This window comes from Oreochromis niloticus, linkage group LG20 (assembly GCF_001858045.2).
Source record: "Oreochromis niloticus isolate F11D_XX linkage group LG20, O_niloticus_UMD_NMBU, whole genome shotgun sequence".
Taxonomy (NCBI): domain Eukaryota; kingdom Metazoa; phylum Chordata; class Actinopteri; order Cichliformes; family Cichlidae; genus Oreochromis; species Oreochromis niloticus.
This window is the reverse complement of record NC_031984.2, coordinates 15262502-15284102: the sequence shown is the minus strand read 5'-3', so window position 1 is coordinate 15284102 and position 21601 is coordinate 15262502. Positions and strand designations below refer to the sequence as shown.

The 21601-nt window shown below is 40.5% G+C and overlaps 1 protein-coding gene across 3 annotated transcripts in view; it reads right to left on the bottom strand.

Moving 5' to 3' along the window:
• The window catches only part of LOC100699720 (dedicator of cytokinesis protein 3), a 53073-nt gene extending 35580 nt beyond the window's left edge, over positions 1-17493 (bottom strand). For 2 of the 3 annotated variants that reach the window (XM_025901888.1, XM_013275471.3), the window contains exons 1-6: positions 16769-17493; positions 10035-10118; positions 8690-8730; positions 6708-6763; positions 1656-1752; positions 114-262 (exon numbers count right to left, since the gene is read on the bottom strand). In XM_025901888.1, coding sequence (XP_025757673.1) covers positions 114-262; positions 1656-1752; positions 6708-6763; positions 8690-8730; positions 10035-10118; positions 16769-16805 — 464 coding nt within the window. In that variant the 5' untranslated portion in view covers positions 16806-17493. The remainder of the gene's footprint in view (positions 1-113; positions 263-1655; positions 1753-6707; positions 6764-8689; positions 8731-10034; positions 10119-16768) is intronic. The other variant, XM_013275466.3, reaches the window with a different exon arrangement.
• Between the last annotated feature and the right edge of the window lie 4108 nt (positions 17494-21601).

The window sequence follows — 21601 nt, the reverse complement described above, 5'->3', positions numbered from 1 at the left end:
TTTTTTTTTTATTCTTTGGTGGCCAATAGTTTGAAACAAATGTTTGCTTTATAGCATGACTTCACTTAACCCACTCTCTTAATCTCAGTGCACTCAGTGTGAGTGTTACTCACTCATTGCCCCAGTCAAGCCGTACGGTGATGTGGCGCTTGATCTCGCGAGTCTGGTCTTGGGCGAGGTGACCCTGGATCAGCTGCCGACGAAGGTCAATGAGCTCGTTCATCACATGGCGCAGTTTATGGAATAGATCTACCTTGTGTTTCTGTATTTAAAGAAGGCAAAAAAGATTAAAAACTGTCTCTCCATGGGTCTGAAATAAGAATTCAGTGATTTCATTTTACATTCAGGCCAAACAGGAGATCAAGACAAAATCATGCTTTGAATCCAGGCCTCTGCCAGCCCGTGCAAGCTGCAGAACAATATGTGTTGCAACTGAGTTTCAAGCCCACTGGTTTTGTTAATGAAACGAAAAAAATACAGTTCCCTCACAAGTCTGCTTTGACCTCATCACAGTAATGAATTTCATCACCATCTCTCACGGACCAAGAACAACAGTTTTAATTCAGGCATTCTCTGTTCTCCCTAATGGTATGACAAGCCCACATAACCACCCAGGTTTGTTTACATAAATGCAAAGATTAAACACCACTACAATGCCAATATAAATTTAATGAGGATAAACACTACATGCTTTCAAAGGCTGGTAGCTGCTGAAAACAAAGATTTTTGTCAGGGTTGATGAGCCCTTTCAGACCGCTATTCTGCAGGGCTAATTACGTGCATTATAATGGATACACAGCTATGCTTAGGCCATTGCTCCCTGAAGTAATACCATGAATTCTAATTGGCAACAATAAGGTGAAATGTATCAACATCTAGCCAATGCCGCATCCTACAGGGGGGTGAGCACCAAAACCAGCACTGTTAAATCAGGGCTTCATATTAGTCGAGCTTCAGAGGAAGTTACATCACCACTCCAATGCCGGAGGCTGCTTAGTTGCTCAGAGCATGAGCAGTCCTCAGTGAGAGGTTATGTAAAAACTCGCTGCCTGTTCTGCAACATAGCCACTCAGCTCCCGAACTCAAAACCCTACCAACCACTTCTGCCTGCCCCCTCGACACTTAGCAGGATTAAGGATGCTTTAGGTTTCCAGTAATCACTTTTTGCCCGGCAAAGTAAAGGCTGAGTGAAGGTGGTGGATCTTAAGAAACGGTGAGAGGCAGGCCAAGATCAATAAATGGCAGAATGACACAGCATGAAATTGCATACGACAGGTCTGTAGGCCATTATCTGTGTCCAACCACCATCTCTGTTCTACATAGATAGTACATGAAAATACAGGGTGACAGTCAGAATGACATGGAGTGGAGAAATATCTTAAGGAGATGTCGCTGGACTATATTTCTAGCGAATCACTACTCCTGTCGGCAAACCTTTTTTTACCAGGTGTTGAATTGTGAGCAGGAAAGAAAACATGATTCCATCAAACTACTTAGGGGAATGCAAATGAAGCAACGGTGGATGCATTTTCTTTGCAAAAGCTGTTTTGTCAAATCCCTTGGAAATCTTAGTAATCTCAGATCCACACGCACATTTATTGCTTGGTGGTTTGTTTTGATATAAGCAAGATGTACTGTAATATACTGCCACTGACCACATAGAGCTGCTTCCACAAAACGCCCCATTCCTGCAGTGTGGAGGTGGTCTCTGTGATAATAGGGTCCTCGAGGGGTACCACCGTCTCGCACAGCCTACAGCGAAAAAACATGAATTTCAAATCAATCCCTGAAGCATCAATACAACTGGTACAAAAACATATTCATACTACACAATATGAAGACTCGTCTTAAAATTGCAGCATTTGCCTCTTTATTTTAGAAAAGCTACATAATGAAAATGTTGTATTTAGCATGAAACTGTGTTTTCAACATATAGTTTTCTTTTTCAGCTGTTCTTTTGTAGGTTTGCTGCTGTGCTTGGGATCATTGTCCTGCTACAGAGGAGTTCATGGTATACTCAATGACTGCAACATACTCAGATTTTGTGGCTGCAAAACGAGTCCAAATCCTGTGCATTATGGCCAAACATCTCCACTTTGGTCTTGTCTGTCCAAATGACATTCTTCCAGAAGTCTTGTGGTTTGCTAAGATGCAGCTTTGCAAACATAAGCTGTGCTGCCATGTCCTTTTAGAGAGAAGAGACTTTCTCTTGGAAACCCTTCTAAGCAAGCCATACTTAAATATGGTCTGACACTGGGGTGAATTTGCTTGGACTTTCACTCCTGAGACAATGAGCAGCTTTTATGAATGCTTTCTTCTTCCTCACTGTACCATTATGGACTTTATACTGCTTGGAAATGGCCTTATACCCCTTCCCACACTGATGAGTAGCAACGGTTGCCTCTTTAAGATCATTGCTGATACCTTTCCTCCCTGGCACTGTGTCAATACACATCTGAATGCTCCAAACCAGAAAACTTACCTGCTTTTTACAGGCGACTACATTTGCTGATGATTAGTGAATAAAGTGCATTTGAGTAGCTGCACCTAGCTACTTAACCTAGCAGTAAGGGAGTACTTAGTTTTTACATGCTATTTATGGATTTTGGCTTAATTTTTGTTGGAATAAATAATAACACAAAGTAATATGACATGTTTTTCTAGCTCATCTCAGGTTATATTTATTGTAAGACCCGCCAAGGACCACATGATTTTTATTATGTCCTGATATGCAAAATCTTAGAATTGAAAGAGGGTTCACTTACCATGGGTCTCTTTTAACAAATTCTTTGGTGTTATTCATTAAACCATATAAAATATTCTGAAGTAGGTTACTTCAAATAACATACAGTATTTCTAATGTGCACTATCCGATTTAAATTATAATATCAGTATGGATACTGGAGATCCTGGTGTTGGTATCACACTGAAACTTAATTTAATGGTATTTCCCACTCCCAGCTGTCTCCAGATTAGCTTAGAGATGGGTGAGGTCACAGTTATACATCCATATAACTGTTTCAATGAGGAATTATGTAATTATTCTCTGAATGCAGTTAGGAAACGGGGTGGAGCTTGCCAAAACAAAGCAGAACACTCATCCTTCCTGTGTGACCACATTCATGGGGAAACATTAAAGCAAAGGTTAGATCTCTTGTGGTGCTTTGCACTTTGCTTGTGAAGCTCTGGCTTCCAACTTTTATACTGTATAACATTTTGGAACAATGCAGGCATCTCCATTCGTTGCACAGTGAGTGGGGGTGATTGTCTGTGGCGGGGATGCTTTGGGAGAACTACACAGATGCAGTAGGTGTGTCAGCTCATTAACTCCATGAGACAGCAAAGCAGATTTCCCAAACTGCACCTCCTGGAGCGAGGAAGTATAATAATGTCAATTTTGAAGCCTGTACTTTTAATTGTTTCAGTGAAAATGAGAGTTCTCCTGCTATGTGGTAACTCAAATGGAGGATGGTGATGTAAGAGCAAACTCCTGATCCATGCTGAGCTACAGATAAAGAGCTCTTCTGCCTGTTTTTCTCTGTTCCATTCTGGCCCCGCACACCCATGGCCGACTATTGTTACCAGATGCATGTAGAGGACTGCAGTGTATACTGTGTGTGTGTGTGTATGTGTGCATGCATGTCAGCAGCTGTCAGGTGGTAATTCTCCAGACGATGGGATTGTCACTAATCAGTGGTGAAGCAAAATTAGATGGCAAAGGAGGGAGGGATCTGCATCCACTGACATTGATCAGTTGATTAATCAGTATCACACTGGCTGTGTAATGAGAGAAAGAAAGCTCCATCAACTCTATCAGCGCCAATAGTTCTGAACAGTAAAAACAAACATATCACCCTCTTGTCATCCAGCAGTATGTCTCAATAAAGGCCTGATGTTGATGGTGATGGATCACTGCTGCTGATGTTGTACATAACATCAACAGCAGTGTATTTGGAGCAGCACTTGCCCTTCTAAATAAAATTCTCAGTACTGCAAAGGATTTTACTTTAACTGTGTCAACTTAAACATAAAAAAGTCATTTACACATGATGACATGTTTCTTTTATCCAAAAGGTGTTCCCTCACCCTAATCTTAGCGAAGCTATTGGGATTGACACTGGCAGAAGGGCTTGCCAATATAAATCTACCAGTCTCTGACACGCTATGCATACCTTTAGAAATGCTCCACATTAGGTTGAATGAGCGTAAAAAGCACCATAATTATCATAATGATTGTTTCCAAAACAATACACTTTATCTCTTACTGATGGAGAAAACTCTATAAATCCAATTATGCCACAAAGCAGTCCAAAAAACATAATTAGTTTTATTTACTAGCAGATCAACTCCTTAAAGCCACCCGCTGTTAATAAAAAGACTAAATTAGACTCTCAATTGGACTCTTACAGTGAAAATTGTGTAGGGATTCAAGACCACGTGCACTGACAAGCAAACAGCAAAGGGAAGAAATAGTTATGCTTTTATAGTTTGATATGTATGCATCCTAATTACAAAGAGGGGAACTTTTTTGCAACTGCAGCTGTTGCTAACAATATAGCTGTGGTCTGAGTATCTTAAAATGGTTTACAGCATTTGTGTCTTGAGGGGCTCGAGGGCCTCGAGGGCCTGTGCTATTACAAGATGTATAATTTAGCTCCGCTAATCTTGCTCAACAGGACTGTTTGGGTGTGGTTTGATCACATTTATTTAACAGCTCAGGGAAAATATGCAAAACACTGCAATACTATTGACGTACACTGAGTGAAATGTTGCTAAGCTTTGATTTGTGAAATATGTGGCATTGCTTTATTTCTAACCTCTACTGGCTGTGAAAAAAATGCATAAAAAATACTTAAGGCAACCACATCAGTTCTACTTTTGTCACAAACATGTCTGCTTTTCTAAAGAGTTGATCAGGAAAATACGCTCACTTGTGTTATGCCTGTATTAACTCCTTGTTACATCAAATATCTAACCAGCCAATGGTATCAACATAATGCATTTAGACATATGGACATGATCAAGATGAAGAATGGGGAAAAAGGGATTTAAGTGGCTTTTAATGTGACATGGCTGTTGGTGCTAGACAGGCCGCTCTGAGTATTTCAGAAAGTGCTGATCTACTGCAACTTTCCCACACACCCATCTCTGAGGTTTACAGAGAATGATCTGAAAAAGATAAAATATTCAGCGAGCGGCAGTTTTCTGGGAGAAAATGCCTAGTGGAAGCCAGAGGTCAGAGGCGAATGGCCAGACTGCTTGGAGCTGATAGGAAGGCAACAGTAACTCACATAATCACTTGTGTTACAACCAAAGCAGACGAGCATCTCTCGAATGCACAACACATCACACGTTGAAGCAAATGGGCTACAGCAGCAAAAGAAAACCACATCGGGTGCCACTCCTGTGAGTTAGGAACAGGAAACTGAAGCTGCAATTCACACAGGCTCACCAAAATTGGACATCATTGGAAAACTGTTGCCTGGTCTGATGAGTCATTTCTGCTGTGATGTTCAGATGGTAGGATCATAATTTAGCCTAAATATGTGAAAGCATGTTGTACCTTTGTCAAAGGAAAAACCTTAGAGAAGCAAGAAACACAAACTCAGTTTATTTCGTGTACACGCGCGAGGCTTACTGCGTGGCAAGACACAGGCAAGTCGCGCAGAGCCTCAGTCCGTTCTTTATTTTATAGCAGAGAATAGATTACACAGCATCTCTAGGTGGAGCATATGTAATAGAAAAACATCTCTAGATATGGTTATCGCATGAGTGGCCGTTATCCATAAGACAAGAGGAACTAGTATCTTTTGTCATATCAGCTTCAGGTTGGAACTGTCTCTGCCTGAGCGTGTGTGACTTTGTAACTTCCTTACGCATGCTTCTGTTCCTTAATCTGTAGGTTACAGGCACATCATGTTCTCACAAGAAATTATACTTAAGCAAAATAAAGGTTATCAAAGTAAGTAAATGTAAAAATCTCTTAACAACAACTCAGGTTGTTGTTGGAGGCATAATGGTAATGGGTGTATTCTCTTGGTACACCTCAGTACCAAGCTGAATAAAGTTTAAATGTCACATCACACCTGAGATACTTTGTTACCTTTTTGCTTTCCACATCCATAGTGTAGCCATCTTCTGATGGCTGATCCAGCAGGATGTTGTGCCGTGTCAAGTTCAAATAATCTAGAACCAGTTTCTTGAACTTGACATTGAGTTCACTCTACTCAAATGACCTCCACAGTCACCAAACCTCAATCAAGCAGAGAGGTGGTGAAACAGGAGATGCACATCATGGGTGTGCAGCTGAAAAATCTCTATTAAGTGTGTGATGCTATCATGTCAACATGGATCAAAATCTCAGAGAAATGTCTCCAGCTGTAAAAACCATGCCACAAAGAATTAAAGCAAAAGGGGATACAACTCAACACCAGCAAGGTGCAACTAATGAAGTGGCTGGTGACTGGAGATATTTACGGCCTTTACATAAAGTAAAGTTATGTTTCTGATATCAGTTATAATGCTTCATTCTGTTTCATTTGCAAGGGAAAGCCGTCCTGATGAGTTCCTATTTTGGGACAAGAATGCTATCAGCTAGAGTGGACACCCTGTGGTGCAGTTTGAAAATCAGATTTGAGACTGACATTCTGTGCTCTACTTATGATGCTGCACATGCTTGAATAAAAACACTTAATCATACAGCTTACCCTCTGTTTGTCACTGTAGATTTCTTCAAGTGGACATAGCTGACTGGGAAAATACCCTGTGGATGGAGGACAGAGCAACGATGTTATTGGGTGTGACAGGATTACACGTCTAATTCTCCAGCACCATGTGACCAAAACTATTGTGTTATGTTTGTGTTATTAGGTAGTCTATCCTAGACCGTGTTAGCTGCAGCAACTGGAAATGTTTTTATTCATTTTTTTGCTAGCAAAACATTATATGCTGAGAGAAGTGTAATAATTGCTTCACATGTATTTTGACATTTTCTGCTGTGTGTTTAGAGTTCCTGTGCAAAAGAATGGAGAAAAAAAAGTGCAGAGACAGGAGGCAGAGCAAAGTGCAGGCTACCTATTGTGTGTTGGCTTAGCAGCAGAAGGGCACGAGAGACTGAGTGGTGCCGGCTGCCACCCTTGCAGTTCATATTTCTTATTGTAATCTACCAGATGTGAAGAATTGGCCACAGTGAGCACAAGTAATTCTCTCAGCTCGGAGAGAGTATGGGGGCGAATGAACGTGGGCAGTGGAGTACATAACAAAATGGAGGGGTGTTAGTAAGAACTGTAAATAGCTGATGAGAGTAGAGAAGGACAGCATGTAGCCACTAACACCTACATTTACCAGGACTGGACAGCATTTGTGCTTTCTTTAAAACACTCCAGCAACACTGCATATTACTTAAGCTTCTGACACTTCATTTTAAAACAAACTGAGACACAATGAATTGCAAAAATTACCCTCGGCTTTTATCTTTCTAACAGCATATTTGGTGTTTTGCTTCTGATGGCATTGCTTTTATTATGAATATGCAACATTTAGGCAACATTTAGATATCTGCTGTTAGCACAATGAGTTTCCACACTGCTGTGCTGTGGTGAGCAATGATGCTTGCTGAACACTTCTATGCTCTATGGGAGGCAGATATATGTTAACCATGTAGTATTGAATTAGTGCAGCTATTGATCTCTCTCAGCTGTGATGGCGCTAACTGTGGTGCATCTACAGCCTCTTCCTACTGAGCACATAGCAGAGGATTTATCTTAATAATGATGCCACAGGAACAGACTCTAAACAGAGAACTAAGACTTTTAGATTTGGCCTCTACGTCTCGCCTTTCAGCTGAACTTTCTTTCTATTTGCACTTCTTCCGTGTAAGCTATCTGTGATATGGATTAGAATTAAACTGAAGTTATTAGTATTTTTTAAATAGCTTGTTTTGGTAAAATGAGGTTAATAACTGCACCATCTGCTGGTTGAAAGGAAAAAACAATTTGAATCGTCCACAGAATTCTGCTCATGGAAGCCAGAAGCGGTGCATATTTTAGTGCCATATTTAAAAGCACAGGCATATAATGCACATAGAACATATCTCTATTGCACCTTTTCTTTTCTCATCATCATATATTCTTTATTTGTGAATAAAATGTTGAGGATGTCATATCACTGCACCATAAAGTCAGAACATCTTGGTTAAAATGTGTCTTTTTGAAAGCACCTCTGAAAAATACGGGTCAGGAATCTTCTATTTTTGTCAAATCAAAGCCATATTCGATAAGTTCATCAGCCATTAAGGTCTTTGTTGTCTAGACACGGTTATTTCTGGTGGTGCACGTCTCTCATATCGCATTATCATTCACAAAAAACGATTAAGGCTTTGATAAAAGCCTCGTGTGGAGATCACATTCTATTGCAGGGCAGCCATTTTTATAAATGTGTTCATGACACTTGATTTCTCTGATATAATCTTAACTTTACTAGTCTGCAGTCTTTGAAAAGTGCTGCATTGTGAAAGGAGCCCACACTTGCAGAGATATAACACATCGACTGCTAACAGTGTCTTTTTGCCTTTGTATGCAAATAAAAATATGAGTCTTACAATGCCTTATGCTGACCTAATTTCAATGCAGAATAGTGAAGGTATGGAAATCAACACACTATTAAAAGTGATTAAAGATGCTCTAATTACCTTGATAGAAGGCTTCTTGGTAGAAAACCCTCTGTACCAGCCTAAAGAAAGAGGAAAATTCACATGAGAAAGGTTCACCCTCACAAAAAATAACAATAATATAATAAAATGTTAATCTTTCAAGTCTCCATTCTGCTGTGTGTCCCCATTGTTTTGAAGAGTTTCAAGGTGAAATGTTTTAACTCATGGTCTGGATACTAAATAGTCAATGTAATTCCCATGAAATAGTAAACAAACCTATGACAATAATATCTAAACTAGCAGGCTAGCTCAGCATTATTAGCGTGCAGTTAACTAGGCTAGGCATTCTGATGCATTTGATTAGTTGCTTTGTAGACTCAAACAATATCAGTTATACAACCATCTTTCAAAAAATGGTAATAAGTTGTTTAATGTAAATAAAAACAAAATGCAGAGATTTGTGAATCATTTAAAGGCTAACATGCCAGTTTACAAACTGAGACAGTTTATTGGTTTTCACGGTGTATTGAAGGTTTTCCAATGACAGATTTGGAGTCACTGAATATAGGTTTTCAATATTTTTCATTTTAATGTAAAGAGATTTCTCCAGAGTCACAGAATCTTTTACTAGTAATAGAAATAATGTGGCTATGATACAATTTTTACATTTGATGTTATCGTAGTTACTGGTTTGCAAGTCAATCTGTTCAAAAGTACTAGTGTCTTTAAGATTTACACAGGGTGCTAACTCTTTTTATCATTTAAGCCTTTATAGGGCACTAACTGAAATAGTTGGAAATTCAAAATGTCAGCTCCAGAGTTTTTGGAAGGTATTATAAAAAGCTTTTTGTACTATTTTGCAAATTTTTTTTCACTGTTTTGTGGAAAATCAAGCTACCATATCTGGTTAATCACCTGATTAACCAGATTAAGGGTTAAGACCGCATCAAGGGTATGAGTCAAATTCCCGCCAACTATGTCACTGCAGTCTCTAAAAGATAAGCTTCTGAGTTATTACTATTTATTTGTTTTTAATTAGAAAAGCACAATTGGTACAGGGAAATAGGAAATCCGTCTGGAACCAAACAACTCCTTAGAAAAAGACAAAGTAAAGTGTGCTTCACAACCTTTACACAGTTAGCATCTTCTTTTAAATTTATTTTGGCAGTGTAATATTGTTTTATTTCATACCACCAGATAGTGGGTTTTTTTTTTTTGTTTATTTGGCCCAAAAAGTAGTGACATTACTCATTCTGAACAGACTTGTAAAAAGTAAACAGCAAAACCAATAAAAGCACGTAATAATAAACTAGTTTAGATAACTGAAAAGGAATAAGCTCCATTATACAATCAGAGTTGACACAAGAGACCAGGCTGATTTTACCTTCACTCTTTTCCAGGATCTGTACAGTTTCCCCAATCTCCAGGACCAACGCCTGACATATTGGTGACCGGAAGTTGCAGATTACTGTGCAGAACAAAAAAAGAACGAAACAAATGATTAGATACCAAGTCATGAAAAAGCATTTAGCCATACAGCACTTTTTATGTAAATGCTATTAATAAAAGTCACATCACAGATTAAGATCTATGCTTGCTTTCATTTTTGTGGCCTCTGATTGAGCAGGGAGCATCCCTCTTCACTGTCATGTCTTCACACAGCATGTATTTTGGGGTTGTATCGGGGCAGTCAATGCATCGTTTTAATAAGCTGTTTAATGCAAACATCTAAACACAGTGTCACACAGGAAGCACTGCTTAGCGAACTGTAAACAAGCTCCCACCCTGAAGTGGGTAGTCATTTTAATAGGCAATTAATTCTTAAGCGACCTGATTTTTTCTAATGTTAAGTTAATTGAACTATCCCCAAAAATAGAGCCCACACAAACTGCTAAGTAATATGGCTAAACTGTGATTTATCACAAGTTCTTATTAGCAAAAATCTTTCATGCCACCTGCTTTTTTTGCTGTACCAGCCTCAGTAACAGCCACTGACTCAAACGCTGATGACATGATTATTCTTTGGGGAGAAGAAGCCACAGTGAAGGCCTTAAAATTGCATCAGCTCTGGAGCTGGATTTTGTCTCTGCAGCACTGCAGCTCGGCAATATGAGCCACGAAACAAACAGTATACAAGCCCCAGTAAAGGCAAACTTGTTTAATAATGACGGCACTCCGCTGATGATTTTAAAAACCTACAAATGGTGGCCCTTCAAGGAGAGTTTGGCGTGAATCATTATGCTAATGAACTAGCCAGGGGAACCAGTGAGGGGGAGGAAGGGAAGGAGGAGCTTGAGCTCAGCTCCGTTGCCTGTTTGAGGATAGCGAGCGCTCGGTTCCTGTGCTCGGGTAACTATGGCAACAGATCATCACAAACTGGAGGGCTTTCTTCACTGTAACTGCTGCAGGATCAGGGCATTTTAAAATGGCAAGCTTATGGATGCTGCATTGCACTAGAGTTCAGATGTATTAGGAAGAGAGATGGGCAGACTCAAAGAGCATCCTTGTCACCTTTTCCGTTCTGCCTCCAGTCAGGGCTAAGTATTTCCTATTTCAGAGTCCTATTCTTTAATGGACTCGATTTCATTTGAATTGCAAAACCTGCACTCACAGCATCTGAAAACTCTTCAGCAGAGGCCACGTCAGAACAAGATGAGATTGTCATGTTTGAGAGAGCTGGGCACAGAACGCAGGCTCATATTTTCAAAGTCCTCCCTCACAAAACCTCCAAGCTGTGTAAACACGCAGACACACACTTGTTTCATTGTGCCTAAGAGCTGCGGAGCATTAGCATATCTTCAAAACATAACCAACAAAATTCAGCTTCAGACTTCGACATGTTGAACGTAGGATGTTGGAAGGAATGACGGGACAGGGAGTAGAAAATTTTGGCAAAAAGCAAACATTTTCTACTCAGCAACAGTAAACCAGCCCAGACTGTCCCTCTATTTAGTTGAATTCATGATCCACACGGCATCTGAGGGCTGCTATTGTGTAACCAGTAAATCATTGGAAGGAATTATGGGGATTGAGCACAGCAGGAGACTCCTGCTGTCCTCTCACCTACATTGTTCCATGTATGACATAAATACATGTTGATTCTTCCATAAGTGCCACCTGGTTTCATTTATTTGTCCGCTCTTAAACACATCTTTCTGAAAGTTTAGCTTTTTGAGTCTAGCTTCTAGGTTGTGACTTTCAGAGCTGAGTGAAAGTGCAAAAAGGATTTTCATAAATAATTTATAATCAGCAGCAAATGAATGAAAATGAGCTCATGGCTTTATCATTCATTCAGAAAGTGTAAATGCAGCAATTTTCCAGAATAATGAATTCAATCTAAGTTAGAAAGAGAACCGCACAGACGCATATACATGCTTACTGTATTGCATCAACAGGCAAAAATACAAACTCAAAGTGGCAAAGCTTTTAAGAGTCCAGTATTCTGTGTTGGCACAGAGAAAGCTGCCGTAGGGTTTCTATGACAGCACCCAGCCTTCATCATAAACACCTCACTATCCTCGTATTATCTTATGCAAAAAGTTCCAGCGTTATAGCCGTCAAGCATCACACTGGTCACCTACTACAGAGAATCACCGAGGGGGAGTAGACTCAAATTGGAGAATATGAATCACGCCATCGTGAGAATCGTGAGACTCAGTCACACTTTTCCTCTGTCGGGCCATTACTTTCTAACTCACTGCTTTTCACCAGCAGTGCTGCCACCAATGGTGTGTAGGAAAAAGGCTAATATAATCAGAGAATGTGGGAACAGACTCAGTGTGGTTTTTGAAATAGTAAGCTGACTGCATGAGTGAACACCAAAGTCCCCCTTGACTCAATCCTGTAGTGATGCAGTGTAAAAGGGTCTTTCAAGCAATGATTGCATATAAATGTGGCAATTGAGAACCCCAAACTTCCAACCCATCCACATCTCCACAGTGTTAAAAGAGAGAATTATAGCACCACAAACACTTTGCTCAAGTCAAAAAGTTTGTCATGTATCAGATCTGCATCAGAACAGCAAATGCCGATACTAATGAAGAGGTGTAAATCCAGGTTAATAGAAAGGATAGACTTGTTTAATGCAAGCAAATGTAACTCTTGCTGCAATAAATTCATTGTAATAATACACTGGATATGTTTACACATGTTAAATGAACAATTTTCCACCAAGTCTGAAACTTCAGGAAGGTTAAAATACCCAAATCCATTTCTACTAGTTTTGTAGAAAAAACAGAATTATGATAAAAATAACTAAACATTAACAGACCTAGAAAGAGACCAGAAAGAAAAATGTGTTGTGAAAAAATGCAATACAAACTGTACAAACAATGATTGAAAGTTTCCTTTTATTTAGATTTTGCCTTTATCAATCGAAAGAGTTTTTTTCATTTCTAAACTGATGAACAGATATTTTTATATGAAATTGTGCACATTCCCAGGAATACGGATGCTGTGTGTAGAATTTATTAGTTTCCTCAGTGTTGCTGTTTGTGTTAAGAAACAGTAAGTCACATTTAATGTTTATCGGCTATCATTACTAGCTGAGATGACAGCATATGCACTCCGTACATGAAAATATTTTACTCTACACTCTTGTTTAGCATCAGTCTATTGTGCGTTTGTTTAAGTCTCGTCTTTGACCTGTTTTCCTTGTCTACCCTTCTCTTTCCTGTTACTCCCAAGACATGTCTATCTCTGAAATAAAATCAATTTTCCCTTTGTACAACAGACGAAGGAGATGCTTGTATTGCTTCCAGTGTAAACACTGACTGTTGCTGTCATGTCCTGAAAAATGTTTCACTGCTATATGTAATACAGTGAAGTTTTAAACAGAGCCATATGGCCTTGCTTGAGAAGTAGTGATAGACACATACAGCACCTAACTGCACGATGGCCCGCAGGGGAGAAATATTCTGCAGAGAAGGTGGTGATGCCATCAAAAACCTGCCAGTACAACAGTAAACACTGTTATGGATTATAAATTGTCTGCTGTATTTTCAAACAACTGAGTGCTAATGGCACCACTGTAGTGAGAAATGCTTTATCAAAGAGGACACTGTGCTCATCTACGCTGCAGTGATGGAGTGAACTTATTTACATGTGTTTCCTTTTCCCTTTTAGTTCCAGTGAGCCATAACAGGTAGAACTGATTCTGAATTGCTTAGTGAGTGCATCCTTTAACCATCCTTTAAGTAATACAGTGTGAGTATGCACACTATGAAAGTCCTGCTTTCCTGGATTGAATAGTCCTGTCCCAGATCTCTGGTAAGTTAAAAATTACACAATGGTCTTTGGGCTTCGCCCACTGAGTCATGGAGTTCAGCACGACTTGAATACACATTCACTTGCTGAGACACATTACTGCACCGAAGTCTTGCCAACCAAGCGCTTTCTGCCACAGAGGCAGAGGAGCATTTCACTATATCTGCTTCCAAATTAGTGTCCCAGAAATCTAGCCATGCCACCCAACTGCAGGAGCGTGTGTAACTTTTAAATGCCGGTGTACACGACTGTCACACCGTTAACAATACCTATTTTTATTGCGCTAGTGACAAGTTGGCAAAGGGACAAGAAAGGAAACGTAATAATGAACACACTGATCCTGTGGCCGTGATGAAACCACGAAACGCTCGCTGGATCAAGCTTGCTAAACTTTTCACTGCAGATGAGAGGAATTATGGATGAAACTGGAGAAATGCTACTTCGGGCGAATGCCTGTAATCCCACTGTCAGCTGAACATTACCTCTGTCTTTTATTCTGTCATGAAAACATTTGATCCTAAAGTTGTCTGTTTCAGATGATGGCCTTGACTGCTTGACTATTTGGTGCTTTGCATCTGAGCCACATCCATGTAGCCACAGATGAAGACATCTGATTCATTTCTCATGTGGGCAGGTACTGACTTGCAGTCTGAGCTCTTTCCAATTAAAGTGTAAAGGAATATTGCTGCCTATATGAGAAAAATCCATCAGTGACTCATTTGTGTGCAAGAAAAAGAACATTTTCAGCTTGTAGGAAGAAAAGATTTCAAGAAAACTAATTTTAGGCTTGTGATTTAACAGCAATCATTTCAATATTCTCTTATTGTGTTATTTTTAACTCCTCACATCCTCAGAGTTATGTTATATCACAATGTTTTAGCATAATGACTTGTATTTTTAGCTATTTTTTACAAACTGCGAACTAATTCCTATCTGAAAAACAAGGTAAATTATTATAAACATAACTGTGCATTATAATAATATACACTGGCCATTTTAAAGTAAGGGTAAACAGCACTAGCAGATATAGAAACAAATATCTCCGACATAAACACAAACAAAAACCAAACAATGCATAGGCCAGGATTCTAAGAAAGCCATTAACGTTTCATGAGGGGTCTTCAGCTGCCTCCTTTTAAATGGAGCCTGTGAAGATAACAGGAAAAAGAAAGGCCCGGGTGGCTGCTGACGGACCACATTTCTGTTTCATATCTGCGCATGGTAATATGGGTAATATGAGAAAATATTACACGCAGTGACATAATAAGGGAAGAAGATAGGGGTAAAATGCAAAATGGTGCCACTAACACCACAGATGAGGCAGGAGAGGGACTGATAGCAGGCTTTTTGGGGCTGTATTACCATTTATCGCAACAGTTCAGCAGCGTGGGCTTCATCTGCAGTAATACCGGAGAAATACTGAACCTCGCGAGCCAGCATGTTGTCTGAGGCAGAGGGGGGATTTTCACCGGAGTGATGTGTTCAGCCTTCACAAGGTACAGTGTGTACTGAGTAGGTACACGGCGGCTCTGCTTCCCCGCATTTCAGCACCGTGGACAGCGTCATCTCCAGATTTCAGCACCACGGACAGCGTCAGGTCACTCCGCACTGACTGGCGCGGAGGCTGCGCCGAACTGTTGCTTCCCCCCCACCAGCACAAAACTACCTTCTCCTCCGCCTGTTAAAACACCCCCCCCCCCCTACATGTTTGCGCTTGGAAAAGTACTGCAGTGATTTCTGCGATGGACGCAAGGATGGAAGAACACGGGGACGATTAGATGCAGCAGCTGGAAGTGGCGATGTTATGGTAGGGCTGCCGCTTGGGGTTCTCCGCCTGCGGTCTTTCTGAAACCATCATGACCAACGCAATGCCTCCAAAGAAAGTGTATATGTGTGGGCGTGTGTATGAGGCGGGGGGAGAGGGGGTATCATGTGCGAGTCAGCACGAGTAGCCCTGCAAGTATAAGAAGCAGCAGAGCATCTGGACATGACTCATTCCCCTAATGAAAACCCTCTATAGTGTATTCTCGCTATAGTCACTTCGGGACTCAACAGTCAATTTATAAACACCTTCCGGGATCTTATGACGGCATATTTTGCCTCCATTGGTTATCAAACGCTCGCTTTTTTTCCTCCATAAAATGTTGTCATGAGCCCAGGAAGCTGCTCACACATTTACACAGTTGGGATCTCGGGATAAAAGTACACACACACACAGAAAATGTAAAGAGTGGTACTTTGCAGTCCCTGTCGCTGCGGCAGCAGCAGGTCAGTTGTTGTTTTATTGGATTTTTTTTTTTTTTTTTTTTTGTCTACAGGTAGACTTCAGCTTCACTCCAGCCTACACCTGTTGGAGGGACGCAGTCACGATGCCCCCTCGTGGTTTCAACACGAACTGCGCTCTCCCCCCATTGCACGCGCTCAGAAGAAGAAAAGGCTAAACCGCTACATTGACGCATTTTTACATATATATATAAAACCACCAAACTAACGAGTGGGAGCGCATTTAACGCGCCGCCTGCGGTTGTGTAGACCGTGATGGCATCTTTAAGGTGGCTGGTTGCAGGCTGTATCATCCCACGCAATTTCCCCTTTCTATGCAGGCACTGTGCGTGTATATCAGCCATTATAAGTCTGTGTTTTTCATTTGATGTAATGGGCTTAATAGTATGGGGGGGGGATCAGGCTGCAAAGCCAATGCGGGATTTCGAAGAACAAAATTTGGGTGTTTTCTCTTGTAAAAACTGTCATCGCGAGGCTGAATGAATAAAGTCAAGTTTTTTTTAAAAAAAGAAAACAAAACTAGAAACCAAACATCGTTAATTAGCATAAAAAAAGGTGTTGTCGACTCACCAACTCCGATTTTCTCCTCTTCAGTAGGTATCCACATATTTGGTTATTTTCCCCTCAGTAGAGCAAGCCACATTATGTCGATATCGTGAGATGATGCTGCTAAAATGAGAGCTGAAGGCTACAAATTATCCTGGTTGCTCATACATGGGACTACATGTCTCGACCGGAATCAGTATCCTGACGTTTGTGTGTAGAAGGGGGGAGGAAGGACCATCAAAGCCTCGATATCTCAGCTCTATTATGTCCCGGCGTGTGTCTCTAGTCTGATGCAGTCTCGGTGTCCACCTAATGTAACGCACACACGCGCGCATATACGCACGCGCACGGGGTGAGCGGTTTTTTTGTTCTCCACAAAAGAATTTTTTCCTCGTTTTTTTTTTTTTATTGCAGTCGCATTTCAGCTGTAACGGAGAGATTCGTTTTCCTCGAAGCTTATTTATTTATTTTCTTTGTGCTTCTCTTCTTTCCTCGTGTTTCATCCGCTCAAGTCTGTCTCGTCCACAGAGGGCTGCCCAGCGTGAACGCGCGGGATCGCTCGGTAATTAGTAGGTAATAGGTCGCGATATTTGATCACCGGTCCAAACTGCCGAGTTGGTGCAAGAAAATACAGAGAAAACTGCAATATACCCTAAGCTGCGCCATCTTCGCGGCCGTCACATGACTTGTTTTGTCAACACTGATGTGTCAAGCATTTGCAAATATATGCACGCTCTCTCTCTCTCTCGCTCTCTCTCTGCATGGTACTTTCATCCATCAAAAACACAAACTGCATTTTCTCCTGCTAGGACGCTCATGCTGACTGGCTGGCAGTCTGCCTCTCTTTGTGTGTGTATGTGTGTGTGTGAATGTTTTATTTTAGTAGAGCTGTTGGCCATAAAGAAAAGCTCCCGGTGTTGCACATCAGGCCTGACCATGTGGGGAAGTACCTCCTGGTTGAGTCATTTCAAAGAAACGGACCCACTACCCGCGATGCTTTGTCATAGTGCAGTCATGCTCCTACAAAGGAGAGATGGAACTTTGCTCCTATGAATTTGACTGATGGGTTTGGCAAGCTGGGTTTCCCAAATGACCTGCATCCCAACACCTCTGGCTGGTTTACAGATGGCTTTCACCTTATGATATTTGACTTTCCATTATTCATTCACCAGCGTGGATTATAAAATCAAAGATTAATGGACATTAGTAGAGACTTAATTTTGGACATAGACTTAAGATACACTGTGGGTACACTGTAGAGCAGTTTGTGCTTTTCTTCTTTTTCCAGTCTGCACACATTGTTGAAATAAATTCCCAGGCCTGAATATTAGCAATCTAAGTGTTCAGTTACATTTTCATTTTCACACACGGATGTTCAAATTATGTTTCAAAGCTTCCAGGCTGCTGGGGGAAAAAAACTAGTGATCCAGTTCAATTCAATTCAGTTTTATTTATGTAGCACCAAATCGCAACCACAGTCGCCCCAAAGTAAAGAATAATAATACGGAGAAAAAAAACAACAATCAAATGTTCCAAGCGCAAGCATGTGCTCTGGCGACAGTGGGAAGGAAAAACTCCCTTTTAACAGGATGAAGCCTCTGGCAGAACAAGGCTTACAGAGGGCCAGGCATCTGTAGTCATTAACAATATATTTGCCCATTAATATCCTCAAGGCCTAAAAAACCCTCACATTTAAACAAGTCAAAACATGTATGTATGCAAATAATATAAAATACCCACCACACAGTAATTTTCCTTCAGGTTGCTAAAACCATAGCTCTTTAAAAAAATGAACGTGATCAACACTCAGCTGTGTAGATTTAAACAGCTTTTAGAGCAAACAGCTCAACTGTAAGCCCATTCATTTGGATTTTAGGGACATGTATATGATGCAGTGAATTTAGCTGAAACACTGGGTGTCACAGTGTGAGTCACTGCTATTAAAATGGTGTGTGGGGTAATGAGTAACTCTATGAACATCAGTTTTCTGTGAAACTTCAAGGCCGTGGAGTTTGTGCATGAGGTATAAAGCACAACAACGATGCTGGCTGACCTGATAATTATTACAGAATGAATGAAAGGAAGTTTTTAATCTGAGTGCAATCAAAAAAGAAAAAAACACAACCTAATGCTTGTAAATGCATTCGTCCCAGAACTCCATCAATGCTTTTTCTCAAAATATTTGCTTTTTGTCCACCGAGCAGACAGACATTGATTGAAATGTTCTCATACGTGCAGGAAAATAATAAACTACCAGAGAGCTGATGTTTGAAATCAGATGAATGTGCAGCAGCGACTCATAAAATCTGTCATACAGCATCTCAGCCACTGCTCAAATCACATGTGGTCATTTCAGTGCATTAAGCTGTCTTGTCCTATAGACAAGGCAGTCATGACTAGAAAAATAGAGTGATTTGGTGAATATTGAGCGTCCAGTGAGTTTGATGTAGTGTGGGAGGGAGGGCAGCATTCAGCAGGGTAATTTCTCTCCATCATAGCGATGCTGTGACTGACTCCCATCTGTCTATTACTTCAAGTGGAACACTGTGGGCGGTGTTCCAATCACATACATAAAGCTGCAGGAGTGCGGGGCGTTTATAAGCCAAATATGCATCCCAGCTAATAAACATTTAAGGAAATAAACTCAGCATAATCTTCAAAAAACATGTTCAAGGGACCCTAATGCATGCAAATGGTAAAAAAAGGATGCTTTATGTAATACAAGATTTGAGAAATGCCTTAAACACAGTGTTTTACTCTTTAAATTAGGTAGTAACATGTAGCTCCTTCAGATGCAGCAGCACTGCGAGGACGAGCAACGGGTCCACTGCAAACGTGGACTGACTGATATGGTGGGAGTTGCTATCTGTTTCAGCATTCCCAAAACCAGCAGACAATAAGAGGCAGCAGAGGAGGTAATAAGAAGCATGTGCTACCATCTCATCCATCATCTGCTTTCACGGCAGCACACACATGCACACACATTTGTATGTCTTTACACTCCTCACAATCATGCACTTTATGCTCCCCGGTACAACTAATCTGCCTTGGAAGCACATGGGAACACATGTGCCTGTGCAGGCACACACACATTTTAGGATACTTATTTGATCCATTGTAATGTGTTTCTGGTGACTATTTTAATGTGTTCTATTATTAGCTGTGGGGGAGGCCACAGGAAAACGTTTAGTGGCAAATTTCTGCATGCACACCAGTGAAGAGCTCGGAGGAAAGTCACCTAATCGTGACACACTACAAGGTATATCACATTAATAATAATGTGATTATTCATATGGATCTAATGTACAGCAAAGCCATAAATGGATCTGGTGTAGTTTTTTTCCATCCCACATTAAAACCCAAATCACAATAACTTTTTAAGTGGATCTGCAATGGCTTTCAATATTTTCCGGTCATGTACAGTATATATTGCATCAGAGCCAGTGTGAGAGGGAACGAGAGGGATAAAGACAAGTCAGGTAAAACAAATTTAGTTAGAAATAACATCCGTAAATTAAATAAGCAAGTCAGTGTAACATATGTATAAACGAGAGACAGTGAAAAGAAAAAAGAGCCCTAAGATCATAGTGCAGCTGAGCTGGTCAGAGTCAGAGTGACTGCGGGAAGGAGGGAATTTCTATAGCCAAACTCACTGGGCCCAGGTGTAGCTCATAAGGCTAATTACCCTCCCATTAGCTCCTGCAAGACAAAGCACAGCACAATACAGAACAGACAGACTCAGTACTTTGATCACCTAGGGGTCGTCCAACTGTTCTAAAAGTTGATGCTCATATTAAACTTTGCCAAAGTTTTTAATATTGAGGTCAGCATATGTGAAAGTAAGCTCTGACTTCAGACTGCTTTAAACGCTCAGTTTTTCTGTTTCTTTTCCGCTCTTGGTCTATATAAAGTCAGAGTGGCTGTTCCTAATATGGTAACCTGAGGCACAAAGATTTGGTGGTGAGCACAATGGGCTGAACCGCTTATTCTTCAAACCTTTTGTTTGTGAAGAGCAACCAATCAGAAAGGAGCTGGCTTTAAAGGAGTGGAGGTAAACTTCTCTAGTAAAATATAGAGCTGGAAATGGAAATCGGTATAATAGATAGGTCCAGTTTAACTTTACTGTAGAAGTATTTAATCATTAAATTGTTACTGTCTTTATATGATCTTCTCATCGAGAGCAAGACCTATTCTGCAAAAGAACAGAGTTCAACAGAGGAACTTGAAATAAAATGGCACCATTAGGTTAGTCATAGACGGAAAACAGGCCCCGAAACAATCCAGAGGGTCATGTTCTTCTTTCAGTTGCTCCCTTTAGGGGTCTCTACGGCAATCTCACTCCATCTTTAGCTCCTCCTATCACACAACCCTATAGAAAGAATTCCACTGATCTAATGCCTAAATTCATTCGGTTTACATAATGCAAAGTAATTGTCAGAGTATCCATAATATAGTACACATGATTAATGGCACAGTGGTTTTTTCATCTTGAAGAAAAGACTTTTTTTAATCTTGAAATTTAAAGCCAGTTTCTCCACAGTAAAAAGTATGAAAAGAGGTACAGAAATTCAACTCTCTCCTCAAAAGATTTGCTCAAAGTTTCCCTTTATTGGCTCCTTGTTTGCTGGACAATTACATTTGTACATTACTTTAAAGGTTCAGTGTTTAAGATGCCTTTGCTATGTTGGGCATCCATCATCCAAGACAGGGATGTAAAAGACATTTTACATCGCAGGCCACATACAGCCCACTTTGATCTTATGTGGCCCAGATCAGTGAAACTTCCATTTCTCTCAGTGTCCAGAAATGTAACTACACACTTAATATCTTAATATAAGAAAAATAAGTACACCTCAG